This window comes from Coffea arabica, chromosome 4e, assembly GCF_036785885.1.
Source record: "Coffea arabica cultivar ET-39 chromosome 4e, Coffea Arabica ET-39 HiFi, whole genome shotgun sequence".
NCBI classification, from domain to species: Eukaryota; Viridiplantae; Streptophyta; class Magnoliopsida; order Gentianales; family Rubiaceae; genus Coffea; species Coffea arabica.
In genome coordinates, this window is record NC_092317.1 from 12,520,960 (window position 1) to 12,542,940 (window position 21,981).

Consider the following 21,981-nt stretch of genomic DNA (forward strand, 5'->3'; position numbering starts at 1 on the left):
CAACGGCTAGCTGCAAATTGCAACGGCCAGAAGGTTTGCTGTTTCAGTAGCAATAGCATATAAAGCAAAGCAACTTAACTACCTCTGAGGTTTCAAGCTATTAACATTCTTTGCTACTAATTTGGAGTGATAACAAGTGCATTTGCTGTGCTACAATTAGAGCTCTGAGTAAAAAGTTTTAGCTGCAACCATGGCCTCTTCAAGCCATAGGGGAGAATCATGGAATTCACCTACATCTTTCTCCATTAAAAACAGGTTTTGCCGCTGTAATCGCAAAGCAACCGTAATGATATCAGAGAGTGAAAGGAATCCAGACAAGTTGTATTTCTATTGAGAAATTTCCAACTTTGTGATGAATTTTAAAAAAATTCTACAAAAGGGGTGATTTTGGGTTTAATTTCCGTCAGGGGGGTCACAAATGCGAGCTCTTCTCAATTTTTTTTTTTTCCTTTTTTAAGAGCTAGGGAATTATTTCTAGGAAGCAAATGCGAGCTCTTATCTTTTTTATTTTGGTATTTTTTGAGAGGTAGGGAATTATTTGCAGAAAGCTTCTAATTTTTGTTTTAAAAAATGTTGCAAATATTTAAAATTTTGCAAATAGCTCGCATTTGTTAAATTTGACCTGCAAAAATTGTATTTAACTTTTTTGTTAGATTTCGCATTTATAAGTATGACTTGTAGAAAATTAGATTCAAATTTAGATGTATTAGGGTTTTAAAAATATTATATAAGTGATAAAAATTTTATAAATTGTAAAAATAAAATCAAACTGCTTGGATAATTAAATGTTATATTTGCATAAGAAATAATACAATAATCATAATAATGATAATACAATAATATTGGTGTAATAAAACTGCCATTAATTTAAATATTTACTTATAATGCCCAAAGAGCCTAATTACCAATTTTTTCTTCTCGCGCTCAAATATAACATTAACCCGCATGCGAGCTAACCTTGAAATAGAAAAAACACATAATCCCGCTTGCGGGTTTCAACGTTATTCTGCGCTTCGTGTGTTTGCTTTTGTTTTGCTTTTGTCTTTTTTTTTCGAAATGGAGGGTTGGCGGTGGAGCTTAGTACGAGAGCTCACTGAACTCTAATAGGTTTCTAATTAGGTTTCTAATAAAGACTTCGTTCGATATATGATATTTCAGCCGAACTTCGAATCCATGGCACTTATTACGCGCTTAAGCCACCTGTCCACATTAGCAATCAAATGGCTTGATATCAAGAATTCCACAAAGGTAAATTACCTAATAACCTTGCAAAATAGGCTATCCATCTTCCTTGAGTTCATATAAAAACATTATCCTAAATACCAAAAAGGACAAGCTTGAATTCCCAATCCCACCTGTGTACATAAATTGTTCTTATTTGATTGAACTTATTGTCTTGTAACAAATGACTCCACAGACATTTTCTTGCAAAGTACGTAATTTGAAGTCAGGCGTGTAATCTTGCATGACAAGAATAGGTACGTAAAGAATAAGAAAATTCATTATGTAACTTAAACATAAACGGTAGTAATTAACCCCAACTACTTGGGATATATCTGTAATTTTGGCCCTGATGACGTCAGAAAAGAGGCCCAATTTTTTATCAAGGGAGGTAAGTGAAATTTTGAGAACCTCAGGGGATGTCAGTGAAAGTGTCAGAAACCTCAGGGGAGGTTTCTGAAATTATCCCTACAACTAAAGCATTACAGTCAAAGGTCATGCTGGAAATGTTCAAGAAACTAAAAATATTATGTGTATATTATTGATTACTGTTTGTTTTTAATTTTTATATCAAAAAGGAAAAGATTGTAGTCCGTCAATTCCTTAGTAGAATTTTTCTTTTTTTTTTGGTCAAAGGGTAATTATTTACAACTACTCTTATACTTGGATGGAGGAGACAAAGGCTAGTGGTTGAATTTTGTATTACTTATTTTACAAGTTATGACGTAATTACACATCACATCATGGATGACTTGAGAGCACTCAGGCACAATTGGTGCTATGTAATTATAGTACATGGAGCAAATCTCTAATGTACGACATCCTTGCATTTAGTCCATGCTAAAGTATACCTAACAAATTCTCTCGAAAAATATTTAATGAGTGCTTGAGTTTTTTTTTTTAAGGAGTATTTTTGGATAGCCTCATTATCCCAAATAATATTTTGCTTGCATCATAAACACATTTCTCAATCTAACTTTTTATATTTCCAACCACCTTTTTATCTCACATAAATCACATCATAAAAAGTACTACAGTAATTATTCCAACTAATATTTCAAATAATAATCTATCCAAACAATCCAATCATTTCCCTTTTTCTCTTGTCTTGTGGCGTTCAAGAGAAAAAAGCAAAAACCAATGATGTGTACATCAAGTTAAAGTTTGATCTATATTTTACATGAAATTTTGTGAAAAAATGTACTTGGATGCCTGTTTTTGCTTGGAACATTCAAATAATACTTGAAAATTACATAAAAATATAAAAATTATCCACATATTAATACCTTTTTTCTCTATCGACCACCACCCTCCCCCTTCTCTCACCACCCATCTCCGTCCTCTCTAGACTAGATCAAGAGGGAAGAGAGGAGGCGGGGTGAACTTGGAGGGACATAGATGTAAGTTTTAGTAGCATCCGTAGAAATATATTAAATAAACTCTTAAACCACAACATAAAGATATTATTAGAATGCATTTGCGTTTTAAATTTATAAGTTTAATGGTTAGAGAAGAGTTCTTAAAGCTTTCTCGCTGTCAGAATTAGAAATCGAATTTCATATGCGACAACTGAGGGAAAATAAAAAGTTTCACAAGAACACCCATAAAAAAAATCTATCCTTAACCATAGAAATATTTTGCTTAAACAGACCTTGCCTTCTCGGAGGACTATAGAAATCAACTTTCAACCACCTCCCATTCGACAAAATCATTGCACCAAGACAAATCCCAAGATCGCGGGACGAAAGAAGAATGTGTGTTTGCCTTTTATACTTCTGATATAACCACAAAGTCTAAGATATCATCAGGACATCAAATCAACGTCTTCCACGTTAATCTCATCAAAAGCGGAATTAACGTGAAAAACTCTTACATAAGCAAAGTGAATCAAATGTCAAAATGAAACCTGGTTAGTCTAGTTCACTACTTTTACGGAGTAATTTGACCATATTTACATGAATCACGTCATTGTGGCACCGTAATTCTTGAATTTTAGCAATGCATTAAGTTTGGCAAAAGTTCTAAACAAGTAAATTTCCAGCAAATGGTAGATTTTACCATTTGACAGATCCAAATGATGCTCTAAGCATAATGGTATGGTCCATATGAGTGTAAAGTAAAAAGAATGCAATAGCTTATATTCTCTATTAAAAATGCCTGCCTTTAAAAGAAAAAAAAAAACTTCCGAGCCTGAAAAGCTGTTTCGTTATGCTACTTTACCAATAATACTACTTTACCAATAATATTTTATATCATGATGATTTCACCAAATTGGGATACCAGCACATAAACATGCCAGTACAATTGAAAAAGGATATACCTACTTGTAAATACATTTTTCAGTTTCACACAATAGACATACAACTGTATTCATGTGGGTATTAAACACAATTATGTCTTCCTCAATATGTCACCAAATCTAGAGCTAAAATTTGTTACATTCAGAGAATATTGAAAAAGTACTATCAATTGCCAAATAGGACAAGCAGAAAGAAGTTATATATATGAATTAAATGCACTATAATACAGTCATATTTAGACTCTCACAATCATCTTTCACACTCTGCTTGTCATCACTCTTAACGGGGATAGTAGATTAAAGGGAAAAAGCAAAAGATAAAGAACCTACATAGTAGTACAAGTTAAATAATTGTAAACTAATTAATAATAATACTCAAGCTTGATGCAGCATTAAATCCTAATTAAGACACTGAATACAAAGTAATTAAAGTTGTAGTTTTCATTTAAACTTAGTTTAGACTAAAGGGTTTGTTGTAGGAGTTCCATAACCATTCATCAAACCAGGCCATGATGATCCCACTCCATTATAGTAACCAAAAGAGTCCTTTCCAGCATGATCAGAGCAGCCCGGCTGATCATGCCATTCCAGAGATAAAAGCTTAGCATTTGGCTTCACATCCATGGCATTTTGATCCTCGTGAGCCTCATAGGGAAGCATCAGGGTTCCCGGAGTGTTCCCATCAATGGACATATTCCCAAATGGAGCGGTACAAAAGTTGTGAAAATTTGGAGCTGAAATCATCCCTGCTGGACTACTCATTTCACAACCTAAAATACCCATATCCCCATTTCCCATAAAATCATAGTTTCTTGAAGAATTACCAACCAAAGCTTCATATTTGTTCTCCATGAAGTCAATTGGTGTAGGGTTTTCAAGCATGAGATTGTACTTATTCTCCATGAAACCATTAGCATTCCCCAAAATATTACTTAGGTGTTGGAATTGCATTTGATCAGGGAAAGCAAGGTGAAGATCAGTTGGATTCATGGTTGGTGATGTTGCTGATGATGACGATGATGATCCAAAGTTTTGTGGGTTGGAACCTGATTGCTGATGAAGATGCTGATCATTAGATTTCTTGGAAGAAACCTTTTTGTTCTTTCTGCAACCACCACCAACAGGAATGTTCCGCAGTGTTCCTCCTTTAGTCCAGTACCTTCTGCAGGTCTTGCAGAAGTACCTTGGCTGAGAGAGGCTATAGTTGTTGTAGTAACAGAATTTGGTGTGTGTTGAATCACACCTTGGGCAGTTGAGAGCTTGATCATGTTGGGGCCTCAGTCTCCTTTCTATCAATGGTCTTGAGCATGTGAGCATGTCCCCAGATGGTGAAGAAGAATCCATTCCTGTCTCCTCGTGAATTGTGCCCTGACAAGAGAAACCGAATAAAAGTAGTGGAAACCTGTCAGAATTGATCAGAACTCATATCACAATAATTCCGGCAAAACTCTTAGCTATAGCAGCAGCAGTAGCAAGAAGCATAATTACCGCCTTGCCTGTTTTTCACATGTTGAGAAAGCCAGCATTGATTAACAAATAACCCAAAGCAGAAAAGTGTAGAATGTGGATCAACTTTCTGTACTAAAGCAGAAGAGCCGCACCTTATTTTCTTGTCTCAAAACATAATCTGCTATTATAATAAAGAAATGCAAAGGATCTTCATGTTTATAATTTGCTATTGTTGAAGGTTCTTTTTCAATTTTCTGATGTATATAGTTCACAAAACGTCCTTTTTGCTTTGAGTTGTGGCTGCTTGAGAAGAAATCTTTTGATGTACATATTAGTCATAGCCACCTTTGTACAACATTGACAAGAATGATTGCTATTATGATCTTGCAAACTAGATTGTAGACTATAAGGTCCTAGTGTCTCCATTGGTCTTCAAGCAACCTATAGTTTTTACACCAAATTTGCTAGGTCGACATCACTTCTTTAGGACACTACTATAAACTTCTTTCAAGGCATTTATGTAAACTTCACATTTTAGCAAAGAAAGTGTACATTTTTCCATTCTTGTTAATTATACCTACTTAAGCCTCCTACAACTCTTAGAAACCAAAAAAAAAGTTCAAAAAAAAAGGAACAACACCATTTTTGCATGATCCAAAACTTGAGGTGGTGATGCATTATAGCCAAAATGAACCACAAGAAAAATGAGTTGGAGGTAAATTCACATGGCTTTCTAACACACACACACAAAAAATATAGAGGAGTTATATGGTATGTGTTTACCTGTAACCAGTCAGATGAATCCATGCAGACTTGAAGAGAAGTAAGACCCATGAATTGGAGCAAAATGAAGTACAGTACACTATTTTGCAAGCTTCCAAGAGAGTTTGTGCTGGCAAATCCCAAATGCTGGCTAAACCTTTCAAATAAACACCATTTTTTACCCTTTCTCACTCAAGACACTTTGAACTCTTTCAAGTGCTCTAGTCTACTACTATTTTGAAGAGAACTAGCTTGGTTGTGGAAGTGAGAATGAGAAGGATTGATTTAGCTTGTGGGTTGGCACTTGGCAGTGGATGAGATGGGGGGGTTGGCAGTGATTGTGAATAAGAAGGAAGAAAAAGGCACTGGTGGTGGGGTTAAGGGAAGAGGGTTGGGGATGGAGGTGGGGCAGAAAAACCTGTGCAAGCAAGTCATTGTGACACAAAATCTGGATTTTGTTCACATATATAATGGGTTTTGATTTTTCATTATTGTAAAAAAAAATTCTTGTATTATTACTTAAATATGTTATCCAATAATTGTTCAGGTACACACGTCACATCACAAAAATATTATAGTAGATAATAAAAAACGAAATTTAGCTAATTTTTGTTCCAAAGGCACCAAATAAATGGTAATTAGACGGTATATTTTCTTTTTACACATATGAGTTTAAATTTATGTCACATATGCTATCTATATTCATGAATTTCATAAGTTCGTAATTGTTAAGAGTCTAAATTTGTTCAATGCAGTATATGAAATAAAGTCAGAAATGACTTGGTTGTTGATACAAAAACTAATTACCACGAAAATTAAAGGTTGGTTGTACTTCTCAACGGAAAATATTCACAACACTAGTATAGTATAAGTAATGAAATTCTTGTTTTATCTTTTATGAGCCTGTTTTTTCATTAGATTTTCATTGTAAAAAAAAAAAAAAATTCTACCCTTACCCGACAATGGTTATGAGGACAACAACATTGTTTCCGAAGAGCTTAGGTAATATTTATATCATTTAAGCACTTTCTAGGAATATTGGATCCATAATACTTAGATGGTCATAATGGATCAATATTTTGAGCTTAAAATGTCACTAGGTGAACCAATTTTATAGCAATAGCATGGAATTGAAACAATTGATGTTATTTCAAAAAAAACACTAATATTTTCATTCAAAATTAAAAGATATTGACGATTTAATTAGTCTTCAGAAGTTATAAAAATCAACTTTTAATAAATTCCCTATTAATTTCTTAATTGTTGGAGATGGAATCATGGAAGCAGCTCCTAAGCTTACTAATCTTGCTGCTATAAGCGTCGGTGACAACTTATGTGGGTCCCGACAATGTCTATGAAATGTCCCAGCCTTGCGCGGACCCACAAAATATCAACTTGCAAAGACGAAAATTTTGCACGGCTGAGGTTTGATTTTTTCATTCGGTTGAGCGATTTATAGCCGTCAGATTTAAAGAAGAAGAAAAATTTTCTATTATTTTCTTTCTAACGTCAGAAATCACGGCGTCGTATTCAGCAGTCTATGTCTGAACTCTGACGTGACGACTGAGAATATTTGGGTCCTCGAAAAAAGAAAGAGAACAAACAACGTAGCTAAAAAACCGAAAGAGCACTCTATCGAATTGTGGACCCCATTTTTTTGAACTGAAAGAACAAGAACGACATATGGACCCCTTCTCACTTCTCCTCCTACAAGCAAAGGATAAATTCTCCCCTCTCACGTGTCTCATTCTCCGTTGACCACGTGCCTTTTTCTTTAGGGTTTTTTTTAATTTTGATTTGATTGGACTAATAATTTATCTGTCTTGTGGCTAATATCAGCCCTGTTTGAGGGACAAGTTTTTTGCTAAATTTTCTCTTATAAAGTTTTTAACAATTTTAGCTATACAGTAATTTTAGAAAAATCTCCAAAATTATTGTTATACACATTTTACAATACCTAAAAACACACAAATTCCTTCTTTCTATTCTTTTTCTTTCCTCCTCCCACCTCAACCCACCACCACTAGAGCTGCTGGCCAGCATTGATCGGCAACTCCGCCAACGACCATTTTTTTGGTTGGCAACCGGCAACTCTGGTCTAGGAGTTTATTTGAAATATTATTTGAAATAATTATTATAACTTTTTTTTGTGATTTAATATATGTGAGATATGAAAGGTGATTGGAAAGAGAAAAGGTTTATTCAAAAATGTGTTTGTGATAGAAGTAAATAATTATTATGTAAATAATGCCTATTTGTAATTTTTTGTGATGTATATATTTGTAATGACAAATTATATAAGTATGTTTAGATGTGAGATTATTTGAAATCTTTTTTTTTTTGAAATGATGCTATAGTACGTTCTATATGTGAGATAAAAAAGTAATTAAAGAGATAAAATTACAATTAAAAAATATATTTATAACGTAATTAAAAAATATATTTTACAAATAATAGCTAATCCAAAAAAATTACATATTGGCTCAATTAGTAAGTTAGAACATTTTTTTCTGGGATGACAAATAAAGCTCTGCTTGACAAAGATTGAGTGAAGGATAAATTTCTCATTTCAGAGAAAAAAAAAGATTTACTTAGATACGTACTAAAATGCATGTTGTGGGATCAAAACCAGGCATACATAAATACCATCTTCTATCTTTTCTTTTTCCTCTTTTACTCTCTACCACTTTGGTTTACATTTAGCTTTACCTTTTTTTGTACAAGGGCGAGGTAGAGGGGAGGTAGAATGGGAATACTTACCCTTCTTTTGCCGACTAATTCGGGGATACTGTCCCCTGATACATAATAGTATATTAGTATATAAAGATACCTTAAAAAATGGATATAAAGATACCTATAGGGTGTTCTTTAGGATATTTTCAAATGCTTTTTTCGCATTCTACTGTCTTTTCTATTAGTTAATGATTTTTCAGTATATGCAACTTTTTAGATAATCAAACCAAATATAAAAGATTAGTGGTTGAAATGAAATTCAAAAAGTGGGCACATGGATGGCACCAAAATAAAGAGTGGAAAAAGAAAATGGATCGCAAAAGTTCTACAGAAAAAATCCTCATTTGTGGTATAGCAAAAGAGTAATGCTCGTTAAACTTTAAAAAAGCAACAAACAAGATTAAGTTCATGATATACCATTCTTCAGATATACCCATAGAAAGTTAGTGTATTCATAATTAGTTCCCGAGTACATTTCTACTTTGAATTGAATACTGCTTAAGATTAGCAATGGAACAAAATGACAATGCCCTCAAGTCGCAATAATTAAATACCTACAAATTTGAAAAACAGCACTATAAATATTTGACAGCTAAACCATCTTTCAAACAATGTATTTGTCCTTTATCCTAGGTTTTGTAGTTGATGGCTAATCATCTAAAGGAATGCTAATTTTGCTGATATCTAAGTGATTCGACTTCTCTTTAAACGTTATTATTATTGAAGGTTGAAATTTTAAGAATTAGAGGTTCTGCGTTGAAATCTCCCTTCTCCCTCCTTATTTTTTTAAATCCCAGTCTTTCTCTACTTAAAAAAATATATTATTAATTATTAGAATAATCATTGGTTTTCATCTAATTAACATGAAGATCTCAACTAAAATTCATATAAGTTGAAAGTATGTACTTTAGTTTTTGCATCATAGGTCCCTAGCTAAAAAGTTTCTAACATGTATTAGAAAAATATAAGATAGCTAAGGTTAATCTTATCTCTACTAAAAAGTGTGCGCCTATATGGTTTCAACTCAAAGTACTTGCTCTATATCTATAGACATTCTTCCCTGTCAAGCTGCTTGCAGTCATCAAATCATTATGCTTCTTACTCCAATCAACAATAACTGAGCAGAAAAGAAGAGAAAAATTCAATCAACAATGATCATTGCGTTGTTATGTTGGACCCATTAATCATAGGATACTCATTCTCATTGCATTTACTGTTCATTAAGCAGGAGATGTTGGAATTAAACCCAACCGATTAATCTTAGTATTGTTCTTCATCTGCTTTCTTTCAAATTTCTTTTGTTACTACCCCCCTTTTTTTGTACCATTTCGAATCTCTTTTCTTCAATTATCAACAAAAAAAAAAACTTAAATCCAGATCTAAATTAACTAAGACGTTTGAGGATCAATAAAATAGTAAGAAATTAAACAATCTAATGACGATTGTCATATTTGATATTCAATTCATAGCTCGGAAAGCATTAGTCGGGCATTAATTCATAGCTCAGGTATAAACTAGAAATCATTAAACGCACAAAAATTCATTATTTCGATGAAAAATTTAACACACTTTTTATTTCAATGCTCTGTACTTTTGGATACATAAACTAAAATTATGTAGCACAGACATTATTTTGTTTCTTGGGAAATTATGTGGTTACGTACGGACATTTTACCTATAGACAACCAAGAAATCGTCTTGATTATGAATAATTTCATACATTGCATAATTACTGAAATATTATTTGGACAGGGTATTATTTGAAATAATTACTGTAGCACTTTTTGTGATGTGATGTATGTGAGATAAAAAGGTGGTTTGGATATAAAAAGATGGGTTGGAAAATGTGTTTATGATGCAAGCGAAATATTATTCGGGATAATTTTACTATCCAAACACTCAATATTTTGTAACCTAAACATGTACAAAAAAAATGTTTAGGGAAACCTAAACAGAAATGACATCAATTAAACATACATAACATACTTCATGTTTCAAGGAAGACCATCTGGTCACAGTCTGATATAATTACGTCATTTCGGACAAATTTTAGAAGGTCTAAAGTTACAGACAAATCTGTACCATAGAAGGCAGACTACTGAATTCCAAGTTGTCTTGTTTGATATGATCCTTTATAAAAATGGTTCTTATTCCTTACTTTGCAGGAAAGGCTGAAGCAGAATATTTTGGAAATGTGTGTCAAACATATGGAGTAATAGTTTCTAACCTCTATTCGCTCACTAGGTTGCTGAGGTGAGGGGGAAAGGGGGTTGAAGTCTCTAATTTTCAACATATTTGACAACTATATATTCTTCTATTAATTATTTTGTCCTAAAGAAATTTATACTAATCCGTAGGGCTAGAACTTAGTTTACAAATTAATGCAATGAGATAGGGAAATTATATCTAGCACTCCTGAAAAAACCCTCTTCTTTCTGTTACATTGGATGAAGTTTAAGGAGTGTTTGAGATTTTTGACAAACGGTAATATCATTTTTCATAAGACACGTGAGTAGTTTTCAGTCTATTTGTTATAAGTTAAGTTTAAAATTAAAATTCGAACAAAGATTAGAATTACAGTGGCCTGCAGAAGTCAGCATCGAGGAGGAAACTTGTAACCTTTATATTATTCTGCTTGAAAAAGGACTTCTAATTTTCTTGGACCAACTAAATCCTAATGAAGAAGCAAGACATAAATATATCCATAGACAATCTTGATCTTGAAGCTACATGAATCTGAATGCTACTTTTGATCATCAATCCCTTTCTCTTTTTTTGCGTTAAAATAACTAGACAATCAAAAGTTGATTTTACAAAACTTTAAAACAAGAATTGAATTATGCTTCCTTTCTTCTCATGCAAGTCTGTCGTTCCACTCTAGGCATTAGGCAACAAAAAAACAAAGTATTACTATATGACTGTAAACTTCGGTACTTCATGTCTGTATTCAAAATTTAAGTTGTATTGGCTCTACTAGTCTCAAATATGGATGACCAAAGAATTAGAATCTCGAATATGGATGTCTAAAAAATAAAAGGTTTAAACTTGAGGAATTTATGTATATGTTTAGTTTTCAAAGAAAAGGAGAAGAACTTGGAGAATTTACTATTAAATTGTGGTCCTATTTCATGAATCATGAGCATGCATGGTCCATTCAGCATACCTCGTAGTTTGTGTAGTCAAAGTGATTCTTCCTCTACGGCTAACCTACTCTCATGCTCTTGCCCTGCAAAATTCATCCTGCCCCAGTCCTCCTAATGTCCTAAACCAATAAAATTCCTAGGATTCCGGCTACCCACCGATCTGATGGATTGTGGAGAATTTTGATCAAGTACAACGATATAGGCATATAGCCACAGCCAATCTGTTAAAATGACAAAATTATTGCTCTTCGAGTCTAAATTGCATTTGAACTTTTCTGTTTTTCTAATCATTTTATACCTCTCCACAACTTTCTTACTCTCAACTGTCAGATACAGAATTTGAATAATGTACCTGACAGTAAAGAAGATTTTAAGTGCCTTCTCTCACCAAATTGACCCCAGTGATTACATTGCATTTGAATTTGAGAAAGGATAAATTTAGTATTTCATCACATACTGCTGTGGAAACAGAATTTAGAACGTGACATCAGTGGTAGGGAGGGTTCGAGTTCCACTCTGTATGTTTCCTCACCTCACTCTAGGTTTTCCTTGACGAATTATCTCCAATTGTGTAGATAGGCAAGGTAAGAAATAAACTAAATGATTGTAAATTTTTCAAAATATTGCTAAACTCTAATACAAAATATTAAGTTTCGCCTAGACTTACAATCTAACGCATAGTTTGGCAGCTTAGATTTGATGGGAAAAGTAAAAAAAAAAAAAAAAAAAAATGAGAGAAGATAACTCTTCTGATGTTTGGGAGTTGCGGAGCGATAGAAAAAAAAAGGAAAATAAGACGATTTAGAAATGATCACTTTGACAGTTAGATTTAAAAATTTGGGCGGAAAACAAAAGAAAGTTGAAGGAAGCTTTATAAAATTTTTTAAAATACCACCCTCAGTGTCTATTAAACAAATTTTTATTGACATGTATATCCAATGTCATTTCAATTCTTTTCTAAACTCTCAAACAACATCAAAACTAAATCTCTTATTTTGTCTTCTTTCCTTTTCTTTCATAAATTAGGCTTTCTCCCCTTTTCTTTTCTTTTCTAAACTCCTAATTAGCTGTAAATGATTGTAAATTTTTCAAAATATTGTTAGCTCTGAAATGATCTCTCTCTCTCTAATGATTTTAGTTTTATTTGCCTAAAATTATATTATAAATTACTCAAAGGTAGAATTTAACTATGCAGATGTGCATATACAAAATATCCTGGTTTTGTACAGCAATTATCAAAGTAATTCACAAGTTATTAGTTCCATAGTCCCAAATCCGAAGTTCTAAATTAACAGAAAAACCAAAAAGAAAAAACATTCGCCGCACAAAATGAAAATTTTCATTTACATAACAGTGAAAAACTTTACTAGATCGTAATGTAACCATTTTCCCATAAGATCACTCAATGCGTGATCTAAATTATTGATAACTTGGCCAATTGGCTTTCTGCAAAAAGTCGCATATAAGCACTTTCAAGTCAGTGGAGTGAGGGAGATGGTTAGGTTGTGCGGTAAACGAGGGAAAAAAAGGTCAGTGGGTGATCATATTCCACCCCATGCCAAGAAACGTTATGGAAATGGGCAGGGACAGTCATCAACAATTCACGTTTATGATTGGAAAAAAAAAATATGAGGTTCAAATTATTGCACGTATATCATTTTTAAAGCCATGTGTGTAATTCATAAAAATTTGTTTTATATTTACTTTGTCTTCAAATTGAGTTACACCTTAAAGAAATGAATAATCTTGTGAAATTGGATAAAATCGATGTAAACGATTGATTTGATAACCGTTTGTGCCCCAAATCCAAAAGATTACATATCTGTATACCTTAAATTGCGCAATGTTGTACCATTGCTTATTATCTTCTTTTCCCTCCTCTTATGACGCCATAGTTTCTCACTTACCCTGGTCATTGAGCACAAATTAAAAAAAGTAGTTTTTTTTTTTTAACGAGTCTCAATACACATTTGTTAGTATACTTAAATCGCATTTAACTTATCATATGAATACGCATAATAATAATTATTATCATCCCTTATATTTATACATTTTCCTAATTAACTTTATTTTAAAAAATTAACACCTGAATTACATTTAACTCATTACAAAATGAAGAAGTTCGAAAATGTTAACATCTATACAACATATATAGTTAGAGGCGTGGCAGTTGGTGCAAAAAATTTTGGTCATTTTTTGAACTTTCAACTTCAACCTTACAAATAATTAGATTTTATGCTTATCACCTAATTACATTTTGCCTTTATAACTACTCATAACCACATTAATCTAACAACCAAATTACTATAACATTATAAACTTTGGAACATGTTTTGCTTGTTTCATAGATTAAGAGCATTAATCGATAAAATTGTCACAAGTGTACTGATTAGTTAGCTTAGGCACCAACTTATAACAAAAAATTATTTGATGGTCAAAACTTAACCCGACTAATAGGTCATTGGCCACTGAAGTTTTTTGCCCTAAACTTTATATTAATTTGATTTCTGTAAAAAAACAAAAATTTTGGATAAAATTAATTCATTTTAATTATTCCTAAATTGCACACACATTAGGCGTGCCCTTAATAGTAATTCATTTCTTGTTCGTTTAATTGTGTATGCAATTTTTTAGAAACTCACAACATTTAAAACTCATTTCTGAAATTGAATTGCATAATTAACTTGTGGGGCCACAAACTCTGCCGTCAAGCACAGCGAATCCATCCATGCGCATGCGCGAGATAGGGCGTCAGCGGCGCCTGCGGGCTGCGGGCGCAAACACGCTGCAGCAAGCCAAGCAGGGAACAGAAACTCGGCAGCAAATAGCAATGGGGTATGAAATGTTGTTCTCTAGTGCTGAATGATCAAAGAAGGGGACAGCGGTCAAAGTCCTTCTTTGTCTGCAAATTAGACAAATCTAAGGGGCGGTGGACAAGATCTCTTATTAGTCAGCTATACAACCAATTTTAATTTATTTTAAATTGGTTTCTTTGCTTTGCAGTATTAGTTCACTAAAATGAGTGGTTTGTTTGTTAACTTGCTAGTTGCTATGTGAACATGCCTTTTTCATGGGTATATTTCGATCAATTTCATTCATGCATGTGTACAAGCCGACCATTCGTGCTCTATTACCTTGTGATTGTCCCTTTTGGATCAATATCATACTAATTGTCGCCCAATTGGATAGGAGATTATTTAAAAACGTTTATCCGAAATAATACTGTAATGCTGTGTATGATGTAATGTTCGTGAGATAAAAAAGTGATTGAAAATTATATTTATAATGCAAATAGAACAAAATTTATTTATTTATTTATTTTTTTTGCAAACCTTGATAACCAAAGAGACCGCTTTGGATTTGGAATTTTGAGTTCAATGGCACTAGCACTTTTCACTTGTGTCCAATTGTTACCCAATCCAAGGCTACGTGCCCGAAGAATTTGCAGATTGTGAAAGTATTTAGCTCGTTTGGTTTAAGAGAAAGTGAGTGAGTGATATCAGGATAAATTGTTCTTCAATTACTTGTACTAGGATTCTATTATGGATTAATCTTCCAGTTAGACAATGTATACAATAGTAGGAGTTCACAGTCATAGGATTGATTAATCTTTTTATATTCAGTAGAGAAAGTTATGAATTCCTTTTGCCATACATCTATTCTTTTTTTATAATATGTATTTTTACGGTAAAAAACACTTGCACTATCTTACACTTAAGTGGATAGAAACTAGTTGCGTTACATGAGGAGTTAGAATGAAAACCCATCTAAACAACCAGAAGGGTGCAGTCGACACACAAATTTTTCTAACTACAAAATGTGAGATATGAACCTTCAACATACAAGCCAAAAAAGAGATTTTAAATCCCTACTCTTACCCAACTTGCTTATATTACAAATTGGTTTTTCCCATCCATCTATCATCCAAGTACGAAGAATACCACTTGCCCATTTGAATCTTTGTTCCCATAAAAAGGGATTTATTTTGGTTAACTATGATATTAATTCCATATACAAAATTGAGCGAAGCAGGAGGGAGAAGACATGTGATCATTAATCCAATCTTATATCGTTGAATGAACCAAATGGAGCTTCAATGGATTGATTCTCAATTCTGGCTCACTGAGAGTAAAATCGCAACTCACAGCTTCATTTTTTTTCTTCTCTCCCGTACCCCAAACTTGGTCGAATACAAGTCGTAAGATATTCATTGGATAAAACCTACTTCGTTATGTTTCATTTTTCATTGTCAAATAAGAGCTGCCGCTTATTATTCAAATAGGCTCGTGCCAGTTGACGATCATGTACTGCATAAGAGATGTAGTTTTCTTTGTAGTTTGTAGGTCAAAAATTCAAACTTCTAAGTCTTTAATTATTAGGCGGGGAATGCCCGCACATCGTGCAGGTGTTTGGTGCATATGATTAAAAAGAATTTTTTAAGTACTTGTGGCGAGCAAGTAAATGAAGATAAAAATAAGACAATAATGCATATTAAGGAAATTTAACTTCTGCTGAAAATCATTATAAAATGCTGAATATCAAGGCTAAAAAAAATAATGTAGTCCTGGAAGCCGAAAGGGGGAAAACCGAAGAATGCGAAAGAAGAATTGAAAGAGCCATAACTAATATTCAAAGAATAATTCAGCAGTAGACCCATATTATTGGCCGTTTAATTAGGATGTAAATAGTGTTTTGTTGCTGGTAGATAAACTGTTTCAAACAGCTGAACTTCAGACATAGGAAAGCAAGTGTTGATATAATTATGAGTGTTTCAAATAATTGAAATGGAGTTATACTGCAATTACACTGAGGTTATCATTAACGTGACTCTATTTTAATTACATAATAACCCCATTTAAGTAATTGCACAAAAACACACGTTTATATGATTTGGACCAAATGTACAAATGATCGCCAAATAAGCCCACATTCCACAAATACCCAGTGTATCTATAAATACAAGCTTTAAATGTACAAATATGGGGGGCTTTAATATAAAAACATCCAAACACATGCTGCGATCAGTTGCACAGAAAGCTTGAAAAAAGCAACATATTTTTCAAATTTTCAAAATGCCTCCGTTCATGCGGTTGAATTAAACTCTCTCTTTGACTAAAACTCAATCTCATATAATATACGGAAATTTATATAGTGTGTAGTTGTGCACCATTCTAATTTAAAGTTAGAATTCTTTCCCCTTAATTCTCTACATATTTGGCTCTTCTAATATAAGTTGGTATAGGAATTGTGTAAATGTTTCAACCAATTAAGATAATTGAAGGGCCTAACGGCCCATTAGATGGATTGATATTTTTAAGAATTTTTGTCAAAAAAATATACTATAATAATTTGATATATATAAAATACAAGAATGATTGAGAAATTTATTTACGAAAAACACGTAAAAGTTTTTCTGCGCCAAATCACGATTCAAACAAGGTAGTCACTAGCAATTGCATTTTGGTTGTACTTGTGGGGTTAGTTTAGGTGTAGTTTGTGAAAATTCTTGCTAAAAAAAAAACAAGGCAGTCACTTTAAAGCCGCTTATAAAGCCCACGTACTAGTGCATTAGTACGCCAGCATATTGGGCCGGATGTACTTTCCCTAAAAGGGTCTAGTACTAGATTTTCTTGTGCGTTGTAATTCGTTTAAACTAGTAATTGTTGTACAATGATGTATGTAAATTATACAATTCATTGTAATCGAAAAACAATAGTTTAATGTAAAAATATGAAATGTTAAAAGAGGAAAAATTAAAACACAGTAGTTAATACTGTTGGAAATCAATTAACAACTAATATAATTAAGATCACGATGATAAGGCATAAGATAGTGATTTTTGTTTTTATTTTAGCTATGAGATAAGAAATTTTCTTAAATGAGGCATGAGATGATCGTAATCAGGACCAGGCTTAGGAATTCTTTTTACCTAATTATAATGAAGTTACCACTACAATTAATTGGAGCTACAAATGGAAGTTTAAGAAATAACAATATGTTGTAACACCAGAAAGTAGTATACAATCTTTATTCATTTTGTTCCATAGATGCCCTTGTTGTGAATAAGAAAGTTCCATCCTTCAAATGCCTTTGCTTTAAGTGTTAGTGTGAATTTGGTAGCGCTAATTTAGAGATGAAGTTAGTCAATTTAATTCTATTTATCTTTTCTTTGTAGTTACAAAAATATAGAATTATTATAGATGCAGTTATTTCAAATAATCAATTAGGTGGCAACGACATATATTTTATTTTAATCAAGTATGCTCATAAACAATCTTTAAAATCTCTTTTTTTTCTAATAAGGGAAAGATGGAATTTAAAAAACATGAAGAGAGAGGGCCGAAATTGTATGGATTACAAGATTTTCAAAAAATATTTTAAATTTTGTTTTGCTTACATTATACACACAATTTTCAATCACTTTTTTATCTCACATGCATCACATCATAAAAAGTACTATAATAATTATTTCAAATAACCTCCTATCCAAACAATTAATTCTAAAATTTTAACCTTAGCAACTAACTATTGTAATACACGTATATGCAAGAAAAAGAGTGAAATTAGCATATTGCTATCATGTTTCTCGTGATGGTTTTGTTCATTTTGGATGGCTGCGCTTGATTATTTCCTCCCTGTGAGATATACTTGCTTGTCATCAATTGATATTTCCTTTTTCTTTCTCTTATTTTTCAATTTTTCCTTTGTGATATAGGAGGATGTGGGCTCCAAACTGGAAAGAAGGAAATTATTCAACTCAAATTATATAGGCAAGCCCAGAAGGCAGTTCTTGTCCGAGACCAAGAGAAATTTTTATGAATCATGTGCTATTAATTATTGTTGTTCTCCTTGTCAGGCGACCAGCTCTTGCCAGCTCCTGTCACTTAAGGTGTTACTAATGGATTCTAAAATGGGATATTCTTTCCATATTACACCTCTAATGAACATCCCAACAAGGTATACTAGTTAAGAATCTTATTAAACTTCTAATTACTGTTCTAAATTCCTTATTTTTTTTCCGAAATGATAGAATTTTATATCATCATAAACTGTACAATTTGGGAGCAAGGGCTCCGATATTTACAAGAGTGCATTTAAAACTATGGAATGGCGTAGTTCCACTCCATGTCACAAAAGTTCAAAAGAGCAATTTTGCTCAAACTGTAGCATAAGCTATCAGTACCTTCATTCAACCTCTCAAAAGAGCACATTCAAAACCATAAGGACATTTGCTGGACATCCTCCATAATAGCAGCTATCGCTATATTCCCAGCTTTCCCATTTTGAAATTATGTCATCATCTTCCTGTTTTCAAACCGTATGTTGATTTTCCTCTATCTTTTTCCTGCTGTCTTGACCATGCATAATCTCACTGCCTCTGCCAGGCCTTGATCTTTGTTCCCTGACTGTCTCTCTCTTAATGACCAAGCTGCTATCCCTTGGTTTGCAACATTCAAAGCTATGATGCCAATACCAAAGGATTTGTCTTCCTTTTGGTGTTGGACTGCAAGCTTCAGAATTATAGTCTCAACATCTACTTGTTCCCCTTGTTCATTTCCAGTTTGCCTTCTTGTTTCTGCTGTGGTCTTTTTCAGATTGTGTTGAATTGCTTCCATGTGTTCCTTTCATTCCTCAGTTGCCTTTTCACTAACTTTAAACTGCTCCTGTTGTGAGGAGTTGAAGATTCTTGCATTTCTAGCTTTTCAAATCTGCCAAAGCACATTAACTGTCAAGGCTATGTGATCTTCACCTTCGTTCCTAGTTCTTGCATTCATCATCATGTTCCACCACTGTTTGAAGCATCCAGCTTGGTCTTGTAGTCTATCCCATTGTATCAATGCAAATTTCCAAATTTTCTTTGCTTTCTTACACTGTAGTAGCACATGCTCAATGGTCTCTACACTTTCTCCACACCCACAGCATACAGGATCTCATTTTCTTATTCTGTTGAAAATTTGAGCCTTGATTGATAACCCATTGTTGATGCATTTTCACACAAATATTTTCATTTTGTGTTTAATAGGCATCTTTCATAGTGCTTTCCATAGTTCCCTGTCTGTTTATTGATAGCTGCAACCCTCATTTTTGCTTCTCTTTGCCTTCTTTTCCTTTTTCTTTTGCTGTAAAGTTTTGTATCCATTTGCCACTGTGTATTAACCATTGCTGTTGTGCTTCCATATCATGCTATCTTCCAAGTCAGACCAACTTATTGGAATGCTCAGGATGTGTTCTGCATCCTCCTTGTTGAAGACTTTGTAGATCAGAGTCCTATTCCATCTATGTTGAACTATGAGTTGTGAGATTTTTTTGCAGGTCACTTCCCTTTGGTTTCTGTGTCTTTATCCTCCCACTTTTGTCATTGTTAATCCATTTGTCCTTCCAGATGTTAGTGTCTCTTCCATTCCCAACTTTCTTTTTACAGCCATCTTCGATAGCTTCTCTAGCACTCATTAGACTTTGCCAAATCCAGGATGCATTCTTTGGCACTTTGCCTTCTAGCATTGAATCTTTTGGAAAATATTTCTCTTTCAGTACTTTGCTTACCAAAAGATTTGGTTGTGTCACTATTCTCCAGACTTGTTTTGCCAACAAAGCCTTGTTGAACATTTGAATATCCTTGAATCCCATTCCACCTTCTTCCTTGTTCTTGGTGAATTTTTCCCATGCTATCCAATGTTGCTTGTTTTTCTTGTCGTTTTGTCCCCACCAGCATCTTGCCATCAGCAGATTTCCTTGCATAGCTTCTTTGGGAGTTTGTAACAAGACATGGCACAAGTTGGAATAGCCATTGTTACTGCTTTCACCAAAGTTTCCTTGCCAGCTAGGCTTAGCAATTTTGTTTTCCAGTGGTCCATTTTCTTTCTGATCTTGTGCTTTATGAAGCCAAATATTTGTTCTTTAGTCTTGCTGATTATCATTGGCAATCTCAGATATTTCCCTTGACTCACTGTCTGGATCTCTTTCAGCCCCTCCTTTATTGCTTCCAATGTTCTCTGATCAGTGTTTTTGCTGAAAAACACTAAGGATTTCTCCAAATTGATAAGCTGACCTGAAGCTGCCTCATACGGTTTTAAAATTATCTTCAGCTTTTTGGCCTCCTGTTGATCTACTTTGCTCAATATCAGTGAATCATCTGCAAAAAAAAAAAAAAATGGGTTAGTGTAGGTCCATTTTTCCTGATCTTCATTCCTGTCATTGTTTGATTTGCCTCTGCTCTTCTGAGTAGACTTAAGAAACCTTTTGAGCAAATGAGGAAAATGTAAGGTAACAGAGGGTCATCTTGCCTTAGTCCTCTTTCTGACTTTACAAACTCTCTTGCTTCTCCATTAACACTGAAAGAATAAGACACAGTAGTAATGCATTTCATTATCCAATCTATCGAAGTTTCACAAAATCCCATTTTGTCCATTATAGCTTTCAAGTAATCCCATTCGACTCTATCATAGGTTTTAGACATATCCAATTTAACAGCCATGCATCCCATATGCCATTTCCTTTTGTTTTTCAGATTGTGTAGGAGCTCATGAGCTAGGATAACATTATCAAGAATCTGTCTGCCTGCCACAGAAACAGACTGGTTTTTGCTTATGCACTTATCTAAAACAGGTTTGAGCTTATTCACTAAAATTTTTGAAATGATTTTGTATAGAACAGAACACAAACTAATGGGCTTATAGTGCATTAAGTCAGTAGGAATCGGGATTTTGGGAATCAAGGAGACAATAGTATGGTTTATGGATTTGAGCATGTGACTAGAATGAAAAAAAGCTTGAACTGCCTCAACAATATCATTTTTAATGATCTCCCAATAAGTTTGATAAAAAAGTGGTGACATACCATCATTTCCTGGGGCTTTATTAGGATTCATAGAAAACACAGCTGTCTTAATTTCATGTTCATCAACAGGTTTGACAAGGATTCTGTTCATTTGATCTGTGATATTTGTTGGAATCCCCTCAAGTATCTCATGAATGCTGTCCATTCTTGTTGCTGTCTTTGAGGCAGTGAATAACTGTCTGTAGTACTTAGTTATTTCCTACCCTACTGCTTCTTCTGAATCTGTCCAGCTCCCATCTACTTTCTGCAGTTGGTTCATCTTGTTTGCTCTTCTTCTTCCATTGACAACCGCATGAAAGTATTTAGAATTATTGTCTCCCTCCCTCAGCCATTGCAGTTTTGCTTTTTGACTCCAGAATTTTTCTTCTTCATGATATGCAATTTTCAGTTGTTTCTTCAGAGACCCCACTTCCTCTTTTGATAGCTTTCTATCCTACCCCCTTTTTCCTTCTAGTTTGCCTTTGATTTCATCTATCTTTTTTTTGGTATTACCTATCTTGCTTTTATGCCATTTCAAGAGATTTATCCTGCAGTTTG

General features: G+C 33.5%; 2 protein-coding genes across 2 annotated transcripts; both read right to left on the reverse strand.

Annotated features, from left to right (window-relative positions):
- Window positions 1-3,775: 3,775 nt before the first annotated feature.
- LOC140006054 (dof zinc finger protein DOF5.6-like) lies at window positions 3,776-5,943 on the reverse strand. The gene is made up of 2 exons (XM_072047671.1): window positions 5,753-5,943; window positions 3,776-4,888 (listed from the first exon to the last, which is right to left on the reverse strand). The coding sequence occupies exons 1-2, from the start codon at window positions 5,801-5,803 to the stop codon at window positions 3,977-3,979; spliced, it is 963 nt and encodes a 320-aa protein (XP_071903772.1). The 5' UTR covers window positions 5,804-5,943; the 3' UTR covers window positions 3,776-3,976.
- A 13,941-nt stretch (window positions 5,944-19,884) lies between these two features.
- Window positions 19,885-21,589, reverse strand: LOC140005468 (uncharacterized). Its single transcript, XM_072046466.1, has 4 exons — window positions 21,445-21,589; window positions 20,845-21,228; window positions 20,556-20,740; window positions 19,885-20,469 (listed from the first exon to the last, which is right to left on the reverse strand). The coding sequence occupies exons 1-4, from the start codon at window positions 21,587-21,589 to the stop codon at window positions 19,885-19,887; spliced, it is 1,299 nt and encodes a 432-aa protein (XP_071902567.1).
- Between the last annotated feature and the right edge of the window lie 392 nt (window positions 21,590-21,981).

Bases quoted from the DNA above. Each gene is read 5' to 3' on its own strand.
- LOC140006054 (XM_072047671.1), bottom strand. From the start codon at position 5,803: ATGGGTCTTACTTCTCTTCAAGTCTGCATGGATTCATCTGACTGGTTA. The intron at 4,889-5,752 runs GTAAACACATAC...TTCTCTTGTCAG, and splicing joins ATTCATCTGACTGGTTACAG to GGCACAATTCACGAGGAGAC.
- LOC140005468 (XM_072046466.1), bottom strand. From the start codon at position 21,589: ATGGACAGCATTCATGAGATACTTGAGGGGATTCCAACAAATATCACA. The intron at 21,229-21,444 runs GTATGTCACCAC...CAAAAATTTTAG, and splicing joins TAAAGCCCCAGGAAATGATG to TGAATAAGCTCAAACCTGTT. The intron at 20,741-20,844 runs GTTTCTTAAGTC...TTTTTTTTGCAG, and splicing joins TTTCCTCATTTGCTCAAAAG to ATGATTCACTGATATTGAGC.